Source organism: Oncorhynchus gorbuscha, linkage group LG06 (assembly GCF_021184085.1).
Source record: "Oncorhynchus gorbuscha isolate QuinsamMale2020 ecotype Even-year linkage group LG06, OgorEven_v1.0, whole genome shotgun sequence".
NCBI classification, from domain to species: Eukaryota; Metazoa; Chordata; class Actinopteri; order Salmoniformes; family Salmonidae; genus Oncorhynchus; species Oncorhynchus gorbuscha.
In genome coordinates, this window is record NC_060178.1 from 56,447,490 (window position 1) to 56,468,872 (window position 21,383).

At 40.7% G+C, this 21,383-nt stretch overlaps 1 protein-coding gene across 1 annotated transcript; it reads left to right on the forward strand.

Moving 5' to 3' along the window:
• The first annotated feature begins 8,810 nt into the window (after positions 1 to 8,810).
• On the forward strand, positions 8,811 to 18,893 carry LOC124038131 (tubulin--tyrosine ligase-like). The gene is made up of 7 exons (XM_046353623.1): positions 8,811 to 9,587; positions 10,186 to 10,264; positions 10,392 to 10,624; positions 10,878 to 11,013; positions 11,208 to 11,477; positions 11,676 to 11,819; positions 16,636 to 18,893. Exons 1-7 carry the CDS (start codon positions 9,419 to 9,421, stop codon positions 16,838 to 16,840), a joined length of 1,236 nt encoding a protein of 411 aa, XP_046209579.1. The 5' UTR covers positions 8,811 to 9,418; the 3' UTR covers positions 16,841 to 18,893.
• The last annotated feature ends 2,490 nt before the right edge of the window (positions 18,894 to 21,383 follow it).

A 21,383-nucleotide genomic window follows, 5' to 3' on the forward strand; every position in this document is an offset into this window, starting at 1 on the left:
ATTGATGACAGCTTTGCACACTCTTGGCATTCTCTCAACCAGCTTCATGACGTAGTCACCTGGAATGCATTTCAATTAACAGGTGTGCCTTGTTAAAAGTTAATTTGTGGACTTTCTTTCCTTAATGCATTTGAGCCAATCAGTTATGTATGACAAGGTAGGGGTGGTATACAGAAGGTCGCCATATTTGGTAAAATACCAAGTCCGTATTAAGGCAAGAACAGCTCAAATAAGCAAAGAGAAACAATAGTCCATCATTACTTTAAGACATGGAGGTCAGTCAATTGGGAAAATTTCAACAACTTTGAAAGTTTCTTCAAGTGCAGTCGCAAAAACCATCAAGCACTATGATAAAACTGCCTCTCATGAGGACTGCCACAGGAAAGGAAGACCCAGAATTACCTCTGCTGCAGAGGATAAGTTCATTCGAGTTACCAGCCTCAGAAATTGCAGGGCAAATAAATGCTTCACAGAGTTCAAATAACATACACATCTGAACATCAACTGTTCAGAGGAGACTGCGTGAATCAGGCCTCCGTGGTCTAATTGCTGCAAAGAAACCACTACTAAAGGACACCAATAATAAGAGACTTGCTTGGGCCAAGAAACACAAGCAATGGACATTAGACCGGTGGAAATATGTTATTTCGTCTGATGAGGCCAAATTGTAGATATTTGGTTCTAACCTCTGTCTTTATGAGATGCAGAAAAGGTTGAACAGAGTATCTCTGCATGCGTAGTTCCAACCGCGAAGCATAGGGGAAGAGGTGTGATGGTGTGGGGGTGCTTTGCTGGTTTTTATTTATTCTATTATCCCTTTATTTAACTAGGCAAGCCAGTTAAGAACAAATTCTTATTTACAATTACGCCCTACCCCGGCCAAGCCTGGACGATGCTGGGCCAATTGTGCGCCGCCCTATGGGACTCTCAATCATGGCCGGATGTGATACAGCCTGGATGACACTGTCTGTGATTTATTTAGAATTCAAGGCACACTTAACCAGCATGTATACCACAGCATTCTGCAGCAATACGCCATAGCATCTGGTTTGTGATTATTGGGACTATCATTTGTTTTTCAACAGGACAATGACACAACACACACCTAGGCTAAGTAAGGGCTATTTGAGCAAGAAGGAGAGTGATGGAGTGCTGCATCAGATGACCTGGGCTCCACAATCACCCGACCTCAACCCAATTGAGATGGTTTGGGATGAGTTGGACCGCAGAATGAAGGAAAAGTAGCCAACAAGTGCTCAGCATATGTGGGAATTCCTTCAATACTGTTGGAAAAGCATTCCAAGTGAAGGTGGTTGAGAGAATGCCAAGAGTGTGCAACACTGTCATTAAGGCAAAGGGTGGCTACTTTGAAGAATCTAAAATCTAAAATAGATTTGGATTTGTTTAACACCTTTTTGGTTACTACATGATTCCATATGTGCTCTTTCATAGTTTTGATATATTCACTATTATTATATAACGTAGAAAATACTAAAAATAAAGAAAAACCCTTGAATGAGTAGATGTGTCCAAACTTTTGACAGGTATTGTATATATACATACAGCGCCTTTGGAAACTATTCAGACCCCTTAACATTATCCACATTTTGTTACGTTACAGCCTTATTCTAAAATGTATTAAATAGTTTTCCCCCTCATCAATCTACACACAATACCGCATAATGATAAAGCTTTTTTTTATCTACTGAAATATCACATTTACATAAGTATTCAGACACTTTACTCAGTATTTTGTTGAAATTCTTTTGGCAGTGATTACAGCCTCAAGTCTTCTTGGGCATGACGCTACAAGCTTGGGTTCTTGGTCACCTCCATGACCAAGGCCATTCTCAGTAATTTGTGTCAGTGCAGTACATGTTGAGTGCCCTTCTCTATAAACATGCTGAAAGTCTGTTGTTAAGTTGTTTACAGAGAAATAGCATTGGTATTTGGTCAAACACAATTTTTTCCCATCAGTTTGCTAAGAGCTGTTAGCAAGCTAATAGGTCTGTTGTTAGAACCAGCTTTACTACTCTTGGCTTCCGTCCAGGTCTGAGGACAAAGACTTTCCAATAGGCTCAGATTAAAGATATGACAGATAGGAGTGGCTATAAAGTCAGCTACCATCCTCAGTAGCTTTCCATCTAGGTTGTCAATGGCAAGAGTTTTTTAATTATTGATTGATAACAATACATTTTCCATCTTTCCCACACTAACTATACAAAATTCAATTTTCAATTTTCTTTCATTATTTGCATTTTTATGCATGAGTAAGTTTGCCCATTTTGCCAATTAAGTAATCATTAAAATAATTGGAAATATCAAATGTTTTTGTGACGAATAAGCCATCTGATTTGATGAAAAATGGAGTTGAATTTGTCTTTCTGCCCATAATTTCATTTAAAGTACTCCAATGTTTTTTTTCCATCATTCTTTATATCATTGATCTTGGCTCCATAATACAGTTTCTTCTTTTTTTGAGTTAAGTAAAATCAGTCAGCCAGGCAGATGTGCAGCCAGACTTATTAGTAAACTCCTTTTACCACATCTCTTTCAACCATACAGTTTTTCAATTCCTCATCAATCCACGGAGCCTTAACAGTTCTACAAGTCAGTTTCTTAACAGGTGCCTGTCTATCAATAATTGAAAGAATACATTTCATAAATTCATCAAGTACAGCATCTGGATGGTCCTTATTAATCACATCAGACCAACAAATAGTTTTTACATCATCCACATCCACATCTTTTGTATGATCTTATACATTATTTTAGGCCCAGCTTTTGGAACTTTGGCTTTCCTGGATATAGCCACTATATTGTGATCACTGCATCCAATGGGTATGGATACAGCTTTAGAACAAAGTTCTACAGTATTAGTAAAAATGTGATCAATACATGTGGATGATCAGATTACAGGCACTGGTTACAGTGAGAAACTTCCTCTTGAGTGGACAGTTTGATGAAAACCTGTCAATATGCTGGTCCACAAGAAAGTACACCTCTCTGTTTACATCGCATACACTATCAAGCATTTCACACATTATTTACATACTGACTGTTAGCACTTGGTGGCCTATAGCAACACCCCGAAAGAAAAGGCTTTAGATGTGCCAAGTGAACTTACAACCACAACACTTCACTAACACTTGACATAATATATTCTCTAAGCATTACAGGGACATGGCTCTGAATATATACAGCAACACATCCCCCATAAGCATTTCTGTCTCTTCTATAGATGTTATATCCTTGTATTGCTACTGCTGTATCATCAAATTAATTTTCTAAGTGAGTCTCAAAAAGGGATATTATATAAATGTTATCTGGTGTTAGCAAGTTATTGATTTCATGAACCTTATTTCTAAGGCTACATATATTAATATGGGCTAAGTTCAGCCCATTCCTGGGTAGTTTATCAGAGAGACATAATATGGAAAAGAGCAAACAAAGCAAGAGAAAAAATATATATACATTATATACATGGTATATATATACATTCGGCAGTCCATTAATCAGTTGGTGTGTGGTTTTAATTTAATTTGGCTGATTAGGGGGCTTGTGCACATTAGTGTTTTGTTAAGTAGTTAGCTAAGTTACTGACTAAGCTAATTATTATTAATGTTTTTGTTGTTGTTGCATTTCAAGTGGGCATTGCTGACAGGCCAGGGCCCATATTCCCAAAGAATCCCAGAGTAGTACTGACTTTAGGATAAGTTTAGCCTTCACACCAAGTAAAATTACATTGACAAGGGGGAAGTTATCCTAGATCATTATTCTTACTCTAAGACACTTTGTGAATATGGGCCCTGGAAGAAAGCTGTTGCCCAATACCTTGCACAGCAGTCTGTTCACCACAGGACCCTGGAGCAGGGGTAGGCAACCTTTTTTTCAACTAGGCACCACACCATGGGTGCGTTCAGTTAGCTTGAACGTTTGTAACGTTGCAGACTGGTTTGTACTAAACGCAACGTTCTCTTAAAACATTATTGTACTTTTTTATAGGAGTGCAACTTTCACTGGGGATGGGGGATCATGTCCCCCCCACATTCTGAAATGGCTTTTTTGTCCCCCCCAGTTTTATCATCGCAATGTGATACAAAAAGCGGCAATGGTGTGCTTAAGTACCATGCGGATGCCTTCGAGTGTTCAGCCGGCTAGATTTAGGTCTGCTTGGACACTACAGAGCAGGCTGACAGGCTGTGTGAAGGCAAAGCTTTTGGAAGGCAAGCAGAGCAGAAACTGGCTACTCTTTAGTTGACTGATGTAGCTGGCAAGGTAACTGCTGTTTAACTTAACAGAATAAACTAAACCACTGTTTATTCGCAGTGCTGAGCTAGTATTGTAACATTAGCTAATGTTTCATCACCTCTTAACTGAGGTAAATGAATTAGCTATACTAGCTAGTAGCTACAACAGCCAGGTCAGCTCTATCCTCTAGCTCTCTGTCAATAGTGATATGAAGTGGCTATTATTACTATATTACAGCAGTTGTTTGTATGGAAATGTTTTTTAGCCTTAGTTTTTTCCAGTTTCAACAGAAGTAAATTAACTTGGCTAGCTTTCGCCAGATTATGTACCGTTAGAGAGAAAGAGCTGGCCAAATGTTGGCTATTATTTTTGCCTCACTCACACTAGACCTGAATCAAATGATAAAACCATCAGCCAAATGATTAAATATTGATATTCTGATGTTTTTTCAGTGCAATGTGAGTTTTTATTAGACAGTATGGCAATGTAATGTTATTGATCTGTCAGTTTCCCTAGCTAATTCCCTACTTTTCACACTAACATAGTAATAAACAGCTCTAACGTTACAGGCTTCACTGTCATGGTGCACAGTATAGGTCTTCGTGGGACCAACCTCTTCATTCTGCCCCCGCCAGCCTGCATCTACAGCTTTTCATACCACACTCCGTCTGACTCCCACCCGCTACCGCAAGAACTGGTCCCAAACACAACCGCAGTCCCGCCATGTTATTTTAGTGATGCAGCTCACTTGCCAGCCATGGTCCCAGCAATTTTGTGCCCTATAGCCAATATCATATGCGCAAAAATAACTTTTTCACCTGGCCCTTACATGGCCCGAACTTCCACCTTGTGTATTCTACTATTCTAACTCAGTAAGTTGAGACCCCGACTGAGTTCCACCAAAATGTTTTATATATTTTTCAGTTTTAAAGCAAGTTTTCTGCAGTTCCACACATTTTGCCATGGGGCAGAGAGAACATTTAGCAATTTTATAACAAATTTCATGCAATTCTACCACTTTGCCATGGTGTGGAGATAAAGTTTTTTTCCGTTTTGAAGCTCATTTCCCGCAATTCTACACATTTTGCTGTGACTTAAGCCATGTTAATGATATCTGAGTGAGAGTAACTAACAAAATCAAAAAGGGGCCACCTGGAGGTCAGGGCCCCTGGGCAATGCGTGACCGGTCGGTATTCGGACATGATAGCTGTCTAGACTAATTTACAAATAAAAAAAATAGTTAGCTGAGATGGCTAATTGAGTGACTGTCATTGACTGACATATTCAAATTTAGAACTTGCATTTTGTGCATTCTACAATTCCGCTTATGTCGCTTATGCCTGGAGCCAGCCCTGACTGTACCTGTTTTTTTTTGTGTCATTAATTTATTGTGGCCACCAACAATTGGAATGTGCATGCCACCACCTACTGTGCGGGAGTGTGTAGTCCACAGGAGGTTGGTGGCACCTTAATTGGGGAGGACAGGCTTGTGGTAATGGCTGGAGCGGATTTAGTGGAACGGTATCATGAGCAGTCCTCCCCTCAGCAGCCTCCACTGTTGTAGTCGATCACGTTACACTTACTTTGTGATACAAAAACAGTGTGCTGGCTGTGGTGAAAAGGGAAGTTAAAAATGGGGTGGGGGGGATTGCACCACTAACTAACCCTGCACCTATATCCCACCCTTCTATAAAAGCATGATGCTAAGAAGCCAACCATACTGAATGACATATTATTCAGATCACTTTGTATTCGCCTACTACTCACAGGGAACTGATCTCTTATCCTTGGCCATCATCCTCTCCTCCATGTATCAGCATACGACACCTTCTGCACTATGACCCTGACAACCTCTACCTGTCTCTCTTGCACCTGACACTTCTGATCCCCAGGGAACCCCCACAGTTGACATACAGCTTTTTCCAACGATTCTACACACTCTTTTGTCGTCTCCTGCCCTCCTGACCTACACACTTCTTACATCTTGGAATCAGTCCTTACTACACACTGCTGCAACATGTACATAAGCTTGGCATACATCAGGTGGCGTCACTCCTCCCGATTCTCGTCCTTCAACAAAGCAGTGATTTGTAGATCTATGTAGCTATGCGGAGGGCTAGATTGGACTTATGTTTAACACTTATGTAGGATAGGTGTAAAGCACTATACTCAAATTGGGCCGAATCCTGTGCCCTCCCATCTTACAAAGCTCAATGATAGTCCATGGTGCCATCTAGTGGTGAAGATATACATTGGCAAAAAGTCTGTGAACCCCTTGGAATTACTTGGATTTCTTGACCTGATCTTCATTTTAGTCACAACAATAGACAAACACACTGTGCTTAAACTAATAACACACAAATGATTTTATTTTTCTTGTCTATATTGAATACATCATTTAAACATTCAGTGTAGGTTGGAAAAAGTATGTGAACCACAAGGCTAATGGAGATGGAAACTGGTATAAAAAAAATTAAAATAAGAAAAAAAGATGGACTGCAAGGTGATAATAAACATCTCCCACATTATCTGCTTTACTTTCCTGGTTTTAAGGTAGATATGAAAAAGTATATCTACCTACTGTAAGGAAAAGTCTATAGCTGCATTTATTTAAGATGTAAAACAAATAAATGACCTTAGTAAGTGCCAAATAAATCAACTGGGTTGAAATCATCTTAAATTGGCCAAAAACCAACAAAGAAAAAAATTAATCTGTGAACATTTATGTGAAAGTGTATGTTTTACTTGTGAATTACTTGTCCGTTTGTTTAAATGCCATTTTAAAAACAATGCAGCTGTAGTCAGACACAGTGGCCAAACACAGCAAAGGTTCCAATTGTCTTTCCACCATTCATTTTTTAGATGGTGAATTTTACAAACACTTCAAATTAAGTACAGTATGTGTTTGGTGTAATTCTTTCTCAGACAAGGTGAGTTTTATCAATATATTTGTCTCAATTTACCACCCAAAAAATCAAAATGCTAATTAGCAACCTCAGCAAGACTACAAATTCCTGCAGGAAGCTCATGCTCAAGCTTAGATACCTGTGCTAATCCATGTTGAATCCATGTGCTGTATTGAAATAAATACTTTTAGATTTGTGTAGATTGTTGTGAATTGTTAGATACTACTGCACTGCTGCATCTAGGAACACAAGCATTTCTCTAGACTCGCAATAACATCTTCTAAATATGTGTATGTGACAAATAAAATTAGATTTTGAATTGAATAAAGTGTTTAATTTATCTGTCTTGGCTAGCCACACTAGAACTAGTTAGCAGAGCAGTAGATAAATAATATTTTTGTATTACTTAGCCTAGATAATTGTTTGTACAGTATGTTGACTCTGGTGTCTATTTCAGACCTTATGACATTTTTCAAGAATGAGCATTAAAAGGGGAGACGACTGCTATAAGTCTGGCCATGTGAAGAAGTGCAGTTATAGTTAGGGGGCAATTTACCGGTTTGGTGAAGGCCAGCATGAGGGATAGACTGCTATAAGTCTGGCCATGTGAAGAAGTGCAGCTATAGTTAGGGGGCAATTTACCGGTTTGGTTAAGGCTAGCATGAGGGATAGTGTATCCTGTGTCGATGAGTGTAGCTATTAAGTTTGCGCATTTTAGCAATACAATGTGTTCTATGCAGCTGTTAACATTCTACAAGGAAAGAGACACTTGATATTGCACTACAATGTTTTGGGTTAAGACAAGTTACTACGAGTAAGGGCAAACATCATGATAAACTTGCAAACTGGGTTTGAATAAGACATCCGATTATCACTTTGCATGTAGAATATTTGTTTTTATTATATGGATCACGCGTTATCAAACATCACACTCCCTCGTCTGATTGGTCGGATTTGTGGCCGTGGTAACTAGTGACGACGGCTAATGTGCTCGTCGGAACTAGGAAGTTCTGAAATATGCGACTTGCTAACTGGTTGTAGTTATACACGTGCCACGTTCAAAAATGAGGCTGATATTTAATCGGATGTATAAAAATGACATCCTTTTAAATAATCGAACGACCTAGAAAAGCACTCATCGCTCAGCATTATTTACAAAAATGTAACAGACGTTAATGCCGTAGTAGTACATTTTCTGTGAAAATCACTACAATACATGTGCTTTAGCTAAAACCCTGGCCTGGCTAAACTATCTAGTTACTAAAAATAAAAAATAAAATAACAAATATACACAAAAATGAGTAATAAAAAACAACAACATATCTAGCAATTAACCTCTCTAAAATGGGGGTCCTCACCGGGATATGCAGTACAAAAACATTTCCGTTATAAATTGCTGTTGTTATGAGGAAATATACCGTTGAAATGTAAATGTAACTGTTGATTTTTAATCTGAAGAAAGTATTTCATTTAATTAGCTTAAGTGAGGTACCAGAATATAAAGACTACAATAACCACAACTGTGAACTCGAAAATCTCCGATTTACTCCAGTGCGTTCAAGACAACTTGGAACTTTTCCCCTGGGAACAATCGTTTGAACCGTCATCGAAGTCGAAATTCCAAGTCGGAAACTCTGGCATCTTTCAAGAGCGCAGTCTTTCCGGCCTGAACATCATCGACGTCATGATTTGAGCTCTTATTTTTCGATTTCCCAGTTGTCTTGAAAGCTCCTTAAACAACCTTTACTGGAAAATGTGAATCTCTTTTCATTGGTCGTTGTTTTGTCACCAAGTTAAACAGCTAAAATCTTAGTAAAGTACCAATTTACATAGATAACGATTTAAACAACACTTAAGAAATATATTCAGATACGTAACATTAGCAAAGCAAGCCAGATAGGAGCAGCCAGAGGATCTCAGCCAGACGATCTCAGCCAGACGTGGGACCAAGTAACGTTAACGTCGTTAGTCAGGCACACCCTAAATCTGGGCACCCATGACTGAAACGTAACGTCAGGCGAGAGTCATGCAACATGAAGTAGTTTGGACTTTTGTGATCTTGAAAGACATTCACTAGCAACAAGAACATGCGAATCACTTTTTTCAGAACCTGGATATGACTGTCTCATCATGCCACAGACACATCCGTCCGCGAGATAGCGTTTTGCCAGCCAGTCTGCTAAATTCAATAGCTACACCTGGGCTAGCTAGCTAATAATTCGTTTTGTTGTGTGCTTTTGCACATATACTATTGTTGTAATATGAATGTACCGATGTATACATTTGTCGCAAGAGACGAGAATAGCACCATTTATGCTGAAGTCTCCAAAATTCTCGTCGCAACTGGACAATGGAAGAGACTGAAAAGGGATAATCCCAGATTCAATTTGATGTTGGGCGAACGGAACAGACTGCCATTTGGACGGCTTGGTAAGAGTAGCACTTTTGACATACTCAGTAAATGGTATTGCATGGCTTTGAATACCTTTTGTTGGAGTGTCAGTATTCTTGTTCTCACCCTCAAATTGAACCCATGAATTGTGTCGCATGAAACAGCTAATGTAGAGATCTATAATGTAGGCCCATAGTAGATGCACACACACCACCAGTACTATTATGGCACTCACTGCATCGTTCCCAGCCTCCTTGTGAGTCTAACCAGGACTGCTGCATTTTCTGCATTATGCAAAGTACAAGAAAGTTATTCCCTTATACCACTAATAATGTTCCTTAATGAGTTTTTTTGTGGCCCACCCGTTTCACTTTACGATTCATATTTTGGGCTTGACTATCCTGGAGCCCATAGTCTAGACTATATTGGCTACTATGTTACGAAATTGAAACCTTATCCTGGTGACGTCACTGAATCACATCCTCTGCGGATAAGTAAGAGAATGCCACAAGTAGGACACATTGACATTTGACTACAGAGAGGGAAAAGGACCAGACACGTGCAAAATGCTTTCCTGTGTTTACACCGCCCTATTGTCATCACTTTTTTCGTCATGTGTTTGTATATCCTCCATAGGTCATGAGCCAGGACTGATGCAACAGGTGAATTATTACAGAGGAGCAGACAAGTTGTGCCGCAAAGCATCTTTAGTCAAGTAGGTATTTGAACTTTGGTATTGAAAAGGTTTGTGTAATAATTTTCACTCTGATACTGTAACTTACACTCAAATTCACACTGATGCTGTAAATATCATCAATATCCTCTTTCTTTACATTATGCAGGTTAATCAAGACTAGCTCAGAGCTTCCAGACCCTAGCAACTGGTTGCCTGAATCCTACATCATCTATCCTACTAACCTAAATACCCCCGTCGCTCCTGTAAAGAATGGCATCAGCCACCTGAAAAGTAACCCCAAGACAGATGAAAGAGAAGTTTTCCTGGCCTCTTATCACTCAAGAAAGGAAAGCGGAGAGGGAACAGTGTGGATCGCCAAGTCATCTGCTGGAGCAAAAGGTACATCCCAGTCATCACGTCTGAAGGCTCGGGTTTCTATTGATAGCTAGTACTGCTAGATACTGTAGTCGTTGGGCACTATGGGGAAAATATGATATTGTTGCCTAAAGAATCTAGTTTTTTAAAGTTAATGCTTGCCTTTTTTTGGATGTTTCCTTGGACTGCCCAGTGAGTTACAAACTCTTTATTGGCAAAATATGTATTCCAAGGATTGTATACAAAGATTAGGCTTGGGTTGGTTTTCTTGTTCCAGGTGCTGGAATTTTGATATCCTACGATGCAAATCAATTGCTGGAGTTCATTGATAATCAAGGGCAGGTTCATGTCATTCAGAAGTACCTAGAAAGACCACTACTGCTGCAACCTGGCAACCGTAAATTTGACATCAGGTAAGCAGCTGATACTAATATTTTTGTGAGTGATAGCACCTCTGTGTGTTTATTACATGTTTATTACCAACAAAATACCATATAGTCTTATAAATACACAATTCGGGCTGTCTGAGGAACAGTAACAGAAGCAATGTTATTGCTGCCGTTTTTTCCCAGTAGTCTTTAACTCTGCGGGTTTGTATTGTTCTTAGGAGCTGGGTGCTTGTGGACCATCAGTACAACATCTACCTTTACCGGGAGGGTGTGCTGCGGACGGCCTCGGAGCCCTATGACAGCTCCAACTTCCAGGACATGACCAGCCACCTGACTAACCACTGCATCCAGAAAGAGCACTCCCAGAACTATGGCCGCTACGAGGAGGGCAATGAGATGTTCTTCGACGAGTTCCGACAGTACCTGCTGAGCACCCACAACATAGCACTGGAGACCAGCATTTTACCTCAGATCAAGCAGATCATAAGGTAGCTAGCTACTTTTCATCCTGTGCTGTGATGTTTGTGTTTTACTTAATTGAAGATGGAAAAATACCCTTTTTTGTCAGATGACCTTGCAAACATGACCTTTCCCTAACATGCATAGTTCTACAAATAGTTATGTACAGGTATTTGCTACACCACTACTCAGACTCCTGACAATGGTTGTTCTGTCTGGTCTCCTAGGAGCTGTTTGACATGCATTGAGCCAGCCATCAACACTAAGCACCTGTCCTATCAGAGTTTCCAGCTCTTTGGCTTTGACTTCATGGTGGACGAAAGCTTCAAGGTGTGGCTGATCGAGATCAATGGAGCTCCGGCCTGCGCACAGTCAGTATTATTTTTATATCCTTTTCCTCGAAGTGGTCATATACACATATGCAGTGCGTTAAGAAAGTTTTCAGACCCTTCCCATTTTCCACATTTTGTTACATTAGAGCCTTATTCTAAAATTGATTTTACATTTTATTTTAACTCATCGATCTACACACAATACCCCCTAACGGCAAAGTGAAAACAGGTTGTTAGAAATGTTTGCACATTTATTAAAAATAAACAACAGAAATACCTTGTTTACATAAGGTTCAGACCCTTTGCTATGAGACTTGAAATTGAGCTCAGGTGCATCTTGTTTCCATGGATCATCCTTGAGATGTTTCTACAACTTGATTGGAGTCCACCTGTGGTAAATTCAATTGTTTGGACATGATTTGGAAAGGCACACACCTGTCTATATACAGTTGACAAGTGCATGTGTAACGGATGTGAAACGGCTCGTTTAGTTAGCAGGTGCGTAAACATGAATTCAAACAGCACTTTCGTGCGTTTTGCCAGCAGCTCTTCGTTGTGCGTCAAGCATTGTGCTGTTTATGACTTCAAGCCTATCAACTCCCGAGATGAGGCTAGTGTAACCGATGTGAAATGGCTAGCTAGTTAGCGGGATGCGTGCTAATAGCGTTTCAAACGTCACTCGCTTTTACACCATAATTTGCAAATAAATTCATAAAAAATCCTAGAATGTGATTTTCTGGATTTTTTTTCTTCTCTTTTTCTCCATTTTGTCTGTCATATTTGAAGTGTACCTATGATGAAAATTACAGGCCTCATCTTTTTAAGTGGGAGAACTAGCACAATTGGTGGCTGACTAAATACTTTTTTGTATTAAGTAAAAATAAGTGTTCATTGTCATTGTCACGTAATTGTCATTATTACAAATACATTTAAACAATTGTCCGATTAATCGGTATCGGCTCTTTTGGTCCTCCAATAATCGGTATCGGCGTTGGAAAATCATAATCAGTCGACCTCTACACCGAAGAGCCATCTACTAGCCCCAGCCCGCTAGCTTTTCTGAACGATGTGTCCCCTGCTCGCCTAGCATAGTAGTGACTTGCGAACGGCACATGGCTCACCTATTGCTGCTCTTTGGACCCTATGATCACTCTGCTACACAGCTGATGCCCCCTGGACTGTTTCAATAACACAGTTCCTCATTTTGTTTACCTGTCGGCCCCAGCCTCGAACTCAGGTCCGGTATGTACCTACCTGACCCACTCTGCCCATTCATTGCCAATGACCCGTTGTCTTAGCACTCCTGAGTATTATTATTCATTTAACTTGTCCATTATTTTACCAGGTAAGTTGACTGAGAACACGTTCTCATTTACAGCAACGACCTGGGAAATAGTTACAGGGGAGAGGAGGGGGATGAAAGAGCCAATTGTTCAACACCTGTGATTGCTTTATGCCTCTCTCTGTCAATACGCCTTGTCTCCTGCTGTCTTGGCTAGTTCTAATTGTTTTATTTCCACTCCTATTACCCAGCCGCTATCGTTTGTTGACTTCTGTAACTGTAAAAGCCTTAGTTTCATGCATGTTAACATTAGAAGCCTCTTCCCTAAGTTTGTTTTATTCACTGCTTTAGCACACTCCGCCAACCCTGATGTCCAAGCCATGTCTGAATCCTGGTTTAGGAAGGCCACCAAAAATTCGGAAATTTCCAACTACAACATTTTCTGCCAAGATAGAACTGCCAAAGGGGGTGAAGTTGCAATCTACTGCAAAGATAGCCAGGTCTCTGCCCAAACAGTTTGTGCTTCTACTTTTAAAAATCCACCTTTCCAGAAATAAGTCTCACTGTTGCCGTTTGTTATAGACCCCCTCAGGCCCCAGCTGTGCCCTGGACACTATGTGAATTAATTGCCCCCCCCCCATTTATCTTCAGAGTTTGTACTGTTAGATGACCTAAACTGGGATATGCTTAACACCCCGGCCGTCCTACAATCTAAGCTAGATGCCTTCAATCTCACACAAATTATCATGGAACCTACCAGGTACAACCCTAAATCCATATAAACAGGGGCACCCTCATAGATATCATCCTGACCAACCTGCCCTGTAAATACACCTCTGCTGTCTTCAACCACGATCTCAGCGACCACAGCCCTATTGCCTGCGTCCGTAATGGGTCCGCGGTCAAACGACCACCCCTCAGCACTCTCCCTAAAACACTTCAGCAAGCAGGCCTTTCTAATCGGCCTGGCCCGGGTATCCTGGATGGATATTGACCTCATTCCTTCAGTAGAGGATGCCTGGTTATTCTTTTAAAAGTACTTTCCTCACCATCTTAAATAAGCATGTCCCATTCAAAAAATGTAGAACTAAGAACAGATATAGCCCTTGGTTCACTCCAGACTTGACTGCCCTTGACAAGCACCAAAACATCCTGTGGTGTACTGCATTAGCATCGAATAGCCCCCATGATATGCAACTTTTCAGGGAAGGAACCAATATACACAGGCAGTTAGGAAAGCAAAGGCTAGCTTTTTTAAACATAAATTTGCATCCTGTAGCACAAACTCAAAGTTCTGGTACACTGTATAAAGTACATGGAGATAAAAAGCACCTCCTCCCAGCTGCTCATTGCACTGAGGCTAGGAAACACTGTCACCACCGACAAATTCACGATAATCGAGAATTTCAAGAAGCATTTTTCTACGGCTGGCCATGCTTTCCACCTGGCTACCCCTACCCCGGTCAACGCTCCTGCACTCCCCACAGCATCTCGCCCAAGCCTCCCCCATTTCTCACCCAAAATCCAGATAGCTGCTGTTCTGAAAGAGCTGTAAAATCTGGACCCCTTTAAATCAGCTGGGCTAAACAATCTGGACCTCTTTCGTAAATTATCCACCACAATTGTTGCAACCCCTATTACTAACCTGTTCAACCTCTTTTTTTGTATTGTCTGAGATCCCTAATGATTGGAAAGCTGCTGCAGTCATCCCCCTATTCAAAGGGGGGAGACACTCTAGACCCAAACTGTTACAGACCTATATCTATCCCAACCTGTCTTTCAATGGTCTTCAAAAGCCAAGTTAACAAACAGATCATGCAATCTGGTTTCCGAGCTGGTCATGGGCGCACTTCAGCCACGCTCAAGGTCTTAAACGATATCATATATGCCATCGATAAAAGACAATACTGTACTGTGCAGCCGTATTCATTGATCTGGCCAAGGCTTTCAACTCTGTCAATCACCACATTCTTATCGGCAGACTCAACAGCCTTGGTTTCTCAAATGACTGCCTCGCCTGGTTCACCAACTACTTCTCAGACAGAGTTCAGTGTGTCAAATTGGAGGGCCTGTTGTCCGGACCTCTGGCAGTCTCTATGGGGGTGCCTACCCTGCCTTTCTAAAGTCTTCGAAAGCCAAGTTAACAAACAGATCACCGACCATTTTGAATCACACCGTACCTTCTCCGCTATGCAATCTGGTATTTGAGCTGGCCATGGGTGCACCTCAGCCACACTCAAGGTCCTAAACGGTATAACCGCCATCGATAAAAGACAATACTGTGCAGCCGTCTTCATCGACCTAGCCAAGGCTTTCGACTCCGTCAATCACTGCATTCTTATCGGCAGACTCAACAGCCTGGTTCACAAACTACTTCTCAGAATTCAGTGTGTCAAATCGGAGGGCCTGTTGTCCGGGCCTCTGGCAGTCTCTATGGGGGTGCCACAGGGTTCAATTCTCGAGCCGACTTTTTTTTCTCTGTATATATCAATGATGTTGCCCTTGCTACTGGTGATTCTCTAATCCACCTCTACGCAGACGACACTATTCTGTATACATCTGGCTCTTCTTTGACACTGTTCAACTTACCTCCAGATGTGCTTCAATGACATACAACACTCCTTCCGTGGCCTACAGCTGCTCTTAAATGCAAGTGAAACTAAATGCATGCTCTTCAACCGATTTCTGCCCGCACCCGCCCATCTAGCATCACTACTCTAGACGGTTCTTACTTAGAATATGTGGACAACTACAAATAACTAGGTGTCTGGTTAGACTGTAAACCCTCCTTCCAGACTCACATTAAGCATCTCCAATCCAAAATTAAATATAGAATTTGCTTCCTATTTCGCAAACAAAGCCACCTTCACTCATGCTGCCAAACACCCTCGTAAAGCTGACTATCCTACTGATCCTTGACTTCGGCGATGTCATTTTACAAAATAGCCTCCAACACTCTACTCAGCAAATTGGTTGCAGTCTATCATAGTGCCATCCGTTTTGTCACCAAAGCCCCATATACTACCCACCACTGCGACCTGTATGCTCTCATTGGCTGGCCCTCGCTTCATATTCGTTGCCAAATCCACTGGCTCCAGGTCATCTATAAGTCTTTGCTAGGTAAAGCTCCGCCTTATCTCAGCTCACTGGTCACCATAGCAGCACCCAACCATAGCTCATGCTCCAGCAAGTATATTTCACTGGTCATCCCCATAGCTAACTCTTCATTTGCCTGCCTTTCCTTCCAGTTCTCTGCTGCCAATGACTGGAACGAATTGCAAAAATTACTGAAGACTTGTATCTCCCTCACTAACTTTAAGCATTCTGTCCAACCAAGAGGTTTGAGTAGAGTAATTATTTTGAAAATGTTTGTTCCATTGTTCAAAGCTTAGAGGGCTATGTTAACCTCCCATGTTAGGTTTAATTCAAGTTGTGTCTTTTGATCACTGGCGTCCAAGTGAACCGAAAATGTGCTTGTAAAATTGTCCTTTGAATCATTCATTTGTCCAGGTTTAATCTCACTAAGCCTGATTTAAGGGGTATCTTATTAATTGCACTCTCTCCATCCTCTAGGAAACTCTACCCAGAGCTATGCCAAGGTATCGTGGACTTAGCCATCTCCAGTGTCTTCCCACTGAACAATGACTCCGAACCACGATCATCTTCCTCCTCCCCCGCTCCTTATTCCTCCTCCCCCTCCTTTTCCACTCTCAACTCATCCTGTTCCTCTCCGAAACTGAGAGGACCCCTCCACGTGGGCCCATTCACCCGGTTGTAAGTCCCTCCTCTGCTTCAGAAGTTCCAACCTCTGCCCTCTGCTCCTCACCCCTATGCTTTTCCCGAGATGTCCCACAGGCCAGGAAGCTTTGCCATCTCATTGGTTCTTGCATGGCAAGTTGTCTCGAATGGGAATACATTTACATTTACATTTAAGTCATTTAGCAGACGCTCTTATCCCTTGTGATTGACTGAAGATTGTGTGACTTTCTCGTATGTGCTACCACATTCTCCTCCCCATACCCCCACAGTGGAAGCGCATTTCAGAGGAAAGCCTGGACAGGCATGCAGAAAATGAATGTGTGTAGACTTGGTGAATGTTCGGATGGTGATGAGGATTAAGATGAATTGGCGACAGACTGACAGATTTGGGGGTCCCAGAACAAGAAGATTCCCTTGTGAACCAGTGCTGCCACTGAGGCGACCCTAGACTGTATGGACGACCTCTGAAGATGGAGGGGAAGCTTCACTTATTATACAGACTTTAGTGCCTTACATCTCCACCCATACCCCCCTTAAAGATGCAACCTGTCGATTTTAGCATAGCGCCTCTGCTACTGCGTGTGTTATGTGAGCCTGTGTATTGTCGTTCAGGCAAGTGTGTATGTCTGTGTGGTCTAGTTATTTTTTTTTTTCTGGGTTTAGAGATCTTTGGATTTTATCCACAAAAGTTAGCATTATCAGGGGAGGGAAAAACCTTTACTGCATCTTGATATGAATACCTGACATTGCCTATAAATCATTCTTCATATCATGGTTATTGACAAAGCCCCAGAGTTTTTTTTTGCTGTACTGTATTTTAAGAGGATTAAAGCAGAAAATAGGCTACATTTTATTGCTACTGTAATTGTATTATAGCTGTTATTCCATGCTCGCTGTGTAGTGTTAGCTCTATCATTTTGACAAACTTTTATTTAAGTTCATTTAGACAGACTACTCCTTTTTCCTCTGTCAACAAAGAGCATTTGTGGAAGGACTAGAGATAAACCTCCCCTGTTTAATTTGAGACTAGCTTTGCAACATTTCAACCCATTTGAACCTTCTAAAGGTTCTACCAGTCAAACCGTTACACGGTTATGCATGAGTATCTCCACTACAGCTGTAGATCTGTTTTTGTTTGTGATTTTAATAGAGATTGCATGCCGGTGTGGAAGCATGTTACTGTGTCTGTTGTGTGTCATAATGCAAATAGGCCGACTCTCCCTTTTGCCTCTAATACTGATAGTTATTAGCCAAGAGCTGCCTTTTTAAAATTGTCTTTCATAGATTAGTGAGTTTCTTGTTAGTTTTTGCTTGCTTCCTTGAAAACCTGTAGTAAACATAGTAGCTTCAACCCCACAAACGACTTTGTCAACGCAAGTATAATTTTTATTTTTTAAAGGATTTTTAGACTACTAGCGCTGTTGGTTATGGTGTTGCATAGATTCCATAATATTACGTGGAGTTGTAATGCATGCATGCTAACAAGTAGTTATTCCTGCCCTTGTCTGTCTGTTAAACTGTAATATTCAGTGTAGACAACCTGACCACGTTCAGTTTACAGAGGCTTTAGCATTATTGCCCACAGTTAACTCTTAGATTAAGTTACTTTGTCCTCTGTTAAAATGTATTTTAAGTATTAGTTAGTCCCTTAAAAGGGGCAATCCGTAGTTGAAACAATAACAAAGTGCATCTGTTTCGGTAAAAGGCTAAGGGAATGCGGCTGGAAAAAATGTAACCACTCTCAAATTCATAGACCGAGCTATGGATGCAAGGACTGACCATCCACAATATCAACATTATAGTTTTAACCATGTTTTTAGGCTATTGTTTGTTTACATCTACTTTGTTTACAAACATTGGCGTAAACCAAGCTTATACACTACATGACAAAGTATGTGGACACCTGCTCGTTGAACATCTCATAAAAAAATCATTGGCATTGACATGGACTTGGTCCCCCCCTTTGCTGCTATAACAGCCTCCACTCTTCTGGGATGGCTTTCCACTAGATGTTTGAACATTGCTGCTGGGATTTGCTTCCATTCAGCCACAAGAGTATTAGTGAGATTGGGCACTGATGTTGGGCGATTAGGCCTGGCTCGCAGTTGGCGTACCAATTCATCCTAAAGGTTTTCGATGGGGTTGATGTCAGGGCTCTGTACAGGCCAGTCAATTTCTTCCACACAGAGGTCAACAAAACATTTCTGTATGAACCTTGCTTTGTGCACAGGGGCATTGTCATGCTAAAACAGGAAAGGGCCTTCCCCAAAGTTGGAAGCACAGAATTGTCTACAATGTATTTTATGCTGTAGCATTAAGATTTCCCTTCACTGGAACTAAGGGGCCTTGCCCGAACCATGGAAAACAGCCCCAGAACATTATTCCTCCAAACTATGTATTTTGGCAGGTAGCGTTCTCCTGGCATCTGCCAAACCATGATTTGTCCGTTGGATTGCCAGTTGGTGAAGCGTGATTCGTCGCTCCAGAGTCCAATGGCGGCAAGCTTTACACCACGCCAGTCAGCGCTTGGCATTGCGCATGGAGATCTTAGGCTTGTGTGCTGCTGCTCGACCATGGAAACCCATTTCATGAAGCTCCCGACGAACAGTTCTTGTGCTGACGTTGCTTCCAGATACAGTTTGGAACTCTGTAGTATGTGTTGCAACCAAGGACAGACCATGTTTACACGCTTCAGCACTTGGCGGTCCAGTTCTGTGTGCTTGTGTGGCCTACCATTTCAAGGCTGAGCCATTGTTGCTCTTAAACATTTCCACTTCACAATAGCAGAACTTACAGTTGACCGGAGCAGCTCTAACAGGGCAAAAAATGTACGAACTGACTTATTGGAAAGGTGGCATCCTATGACTGTGCCATGTTGAAACTCACTGAGCTCTTCAGTAAGGCCATTCTACTGCCAAGGTTTGTGTATGGAGATTGCATGGCTGTGTGCTCGATTTTATATACCCGTCAGCAAGGGTGAGGCTGAAATAGCTAAGTCAACTAATTTGAAGGGGTGTCCACATACCTTTGACTATATAGTGTATTTTGGGTTCTGATGGGATACGACAGTTGAACTTAACTCATGAGGCATGTGCAAGTTATATTCTTCAAGAACCAATAGGTACAACTGCAGACTGCCCCTTTAACCACTACCTCTTATCACACATTTTCAAATGTTTTAGTTGAGGTCATGATTCAACATGTTTTGAGTCTAACACCGCTTAAGGGACAACATTGGCACATATTTATATTTTAATCCTTATCTTATGTTTACAAGATTGCTATGGGGAATGATGTACGGACAAGTGAATGACTGCTAAAATCTAATTTGATATGTACATGGTAAAAACATTACAATGGCTATGAATTATATTATATAGTAGTTGCTGTTGAATGTTCGGTTAAATTGTATATCATAGGGGCAAAAAATAAAGGTTTGTTTCTAGATTAAACATTTTTTTGGTAAGAGCTAAACTTTATTATTCAACATATTGGAAAATATCCAAAGACAATTATCAGTATTATCAAAATTAGGGAAATGTCTTTCAAGGGAAGGGGTGTCAGTGGGAATTGCAAGTGGGAAAGATGCAATAAACCTCCTGCATATTTCATTTGTTTGATTGTAAAAATATACATTTGGCTATTGCTATCTTGTCTGTGTGACTGTTAATTGTTCAATCTCTTGTAATGTCTGGTTCTCAGTTTATTTGCACTGAACTTTTCCCATTTTTAATTACTTGCATTATCATTGTATTTTAGTTGAAAAAGTTGAAAACTTTGCTTTTATGTCTAAAATGAATGTCATTATTTTCCCCCATAGTATTACTTATCTAGCTATGAATGTGAGTTTTAGGTATTTCAAGGCCTTTAAAGAGCAACGTGTAACTTCCTTTGAGTACCGCCATGGGAGACAAAGAAGTGACTTAAATCTGTCATTATCAAACATTTTCACTAAACCAAGGCAGCCAAGAAGAAAGATATCCATATAAGACATAACAGCAACATTGGCACATTTGAAATGTTAATCTCTCCTCCAGTCAACAAGGTTTTACTGTACTGTATGTAGTCAGAGGAATGCCTATGATGTTTTTTTCTTCAGCTAATGTTTCTCAAACTCTTGCATGAAAACTTGATTGGATAAAAAATGTATGTAGAATAAAATGTATTGTTGATCTGAGTCTCCCAACTTTTCTTGTGGTGTAAAGGTGATATAAGTGGTGATAAGACCCAGGGATGTACACTAGATATAACATGAAACTAAATCATATACAGTACTAGTCTAAAGTTTTAGAAAACCTACTCATTCAAAGGTTTTTCTTTATTTTTACTGTTTTCTACATTGTAGAATAATAGTGTAGACATCAAATCTATGAAATCATGTAGTAACCAAAAAGGTGTTAAACAAATCCAACTATACTTTATATTCTTCAAAGTAGCTACCCTTTGGTTTGCACACTCTCAACCAGCTTCACCTGGAATGTTTTTCCAACATTCTTGAAGGAGTTCCCACATATGAGCTTTTTCTTCACTCTGCGGTCCAACTCATCCCAAACCATCTCAAT

Coding starts and splice junctions, on each gene's coding strand:
- LOC124038131 (XM_046353623.1), top strand. CDS start 9,419: ATGAATGTACCGATGTATACATTTGTCGCAAGAGACGAGAATAGCACC. Junction 10,265..10,391: donor CGCAAAGCATCTTTAGTCAA/GTAGGTATTTGA, acceptor TACATTATGCAG/GTTAATCAAGACTAGCTCAG. Junction 11,014..11,207: donor AACCGTAAATTTGACATCAG/GTAAGCAGCTGA, acceptor TATTGTTCTTAG/GAGCTGGGTGCTTGTGGACC.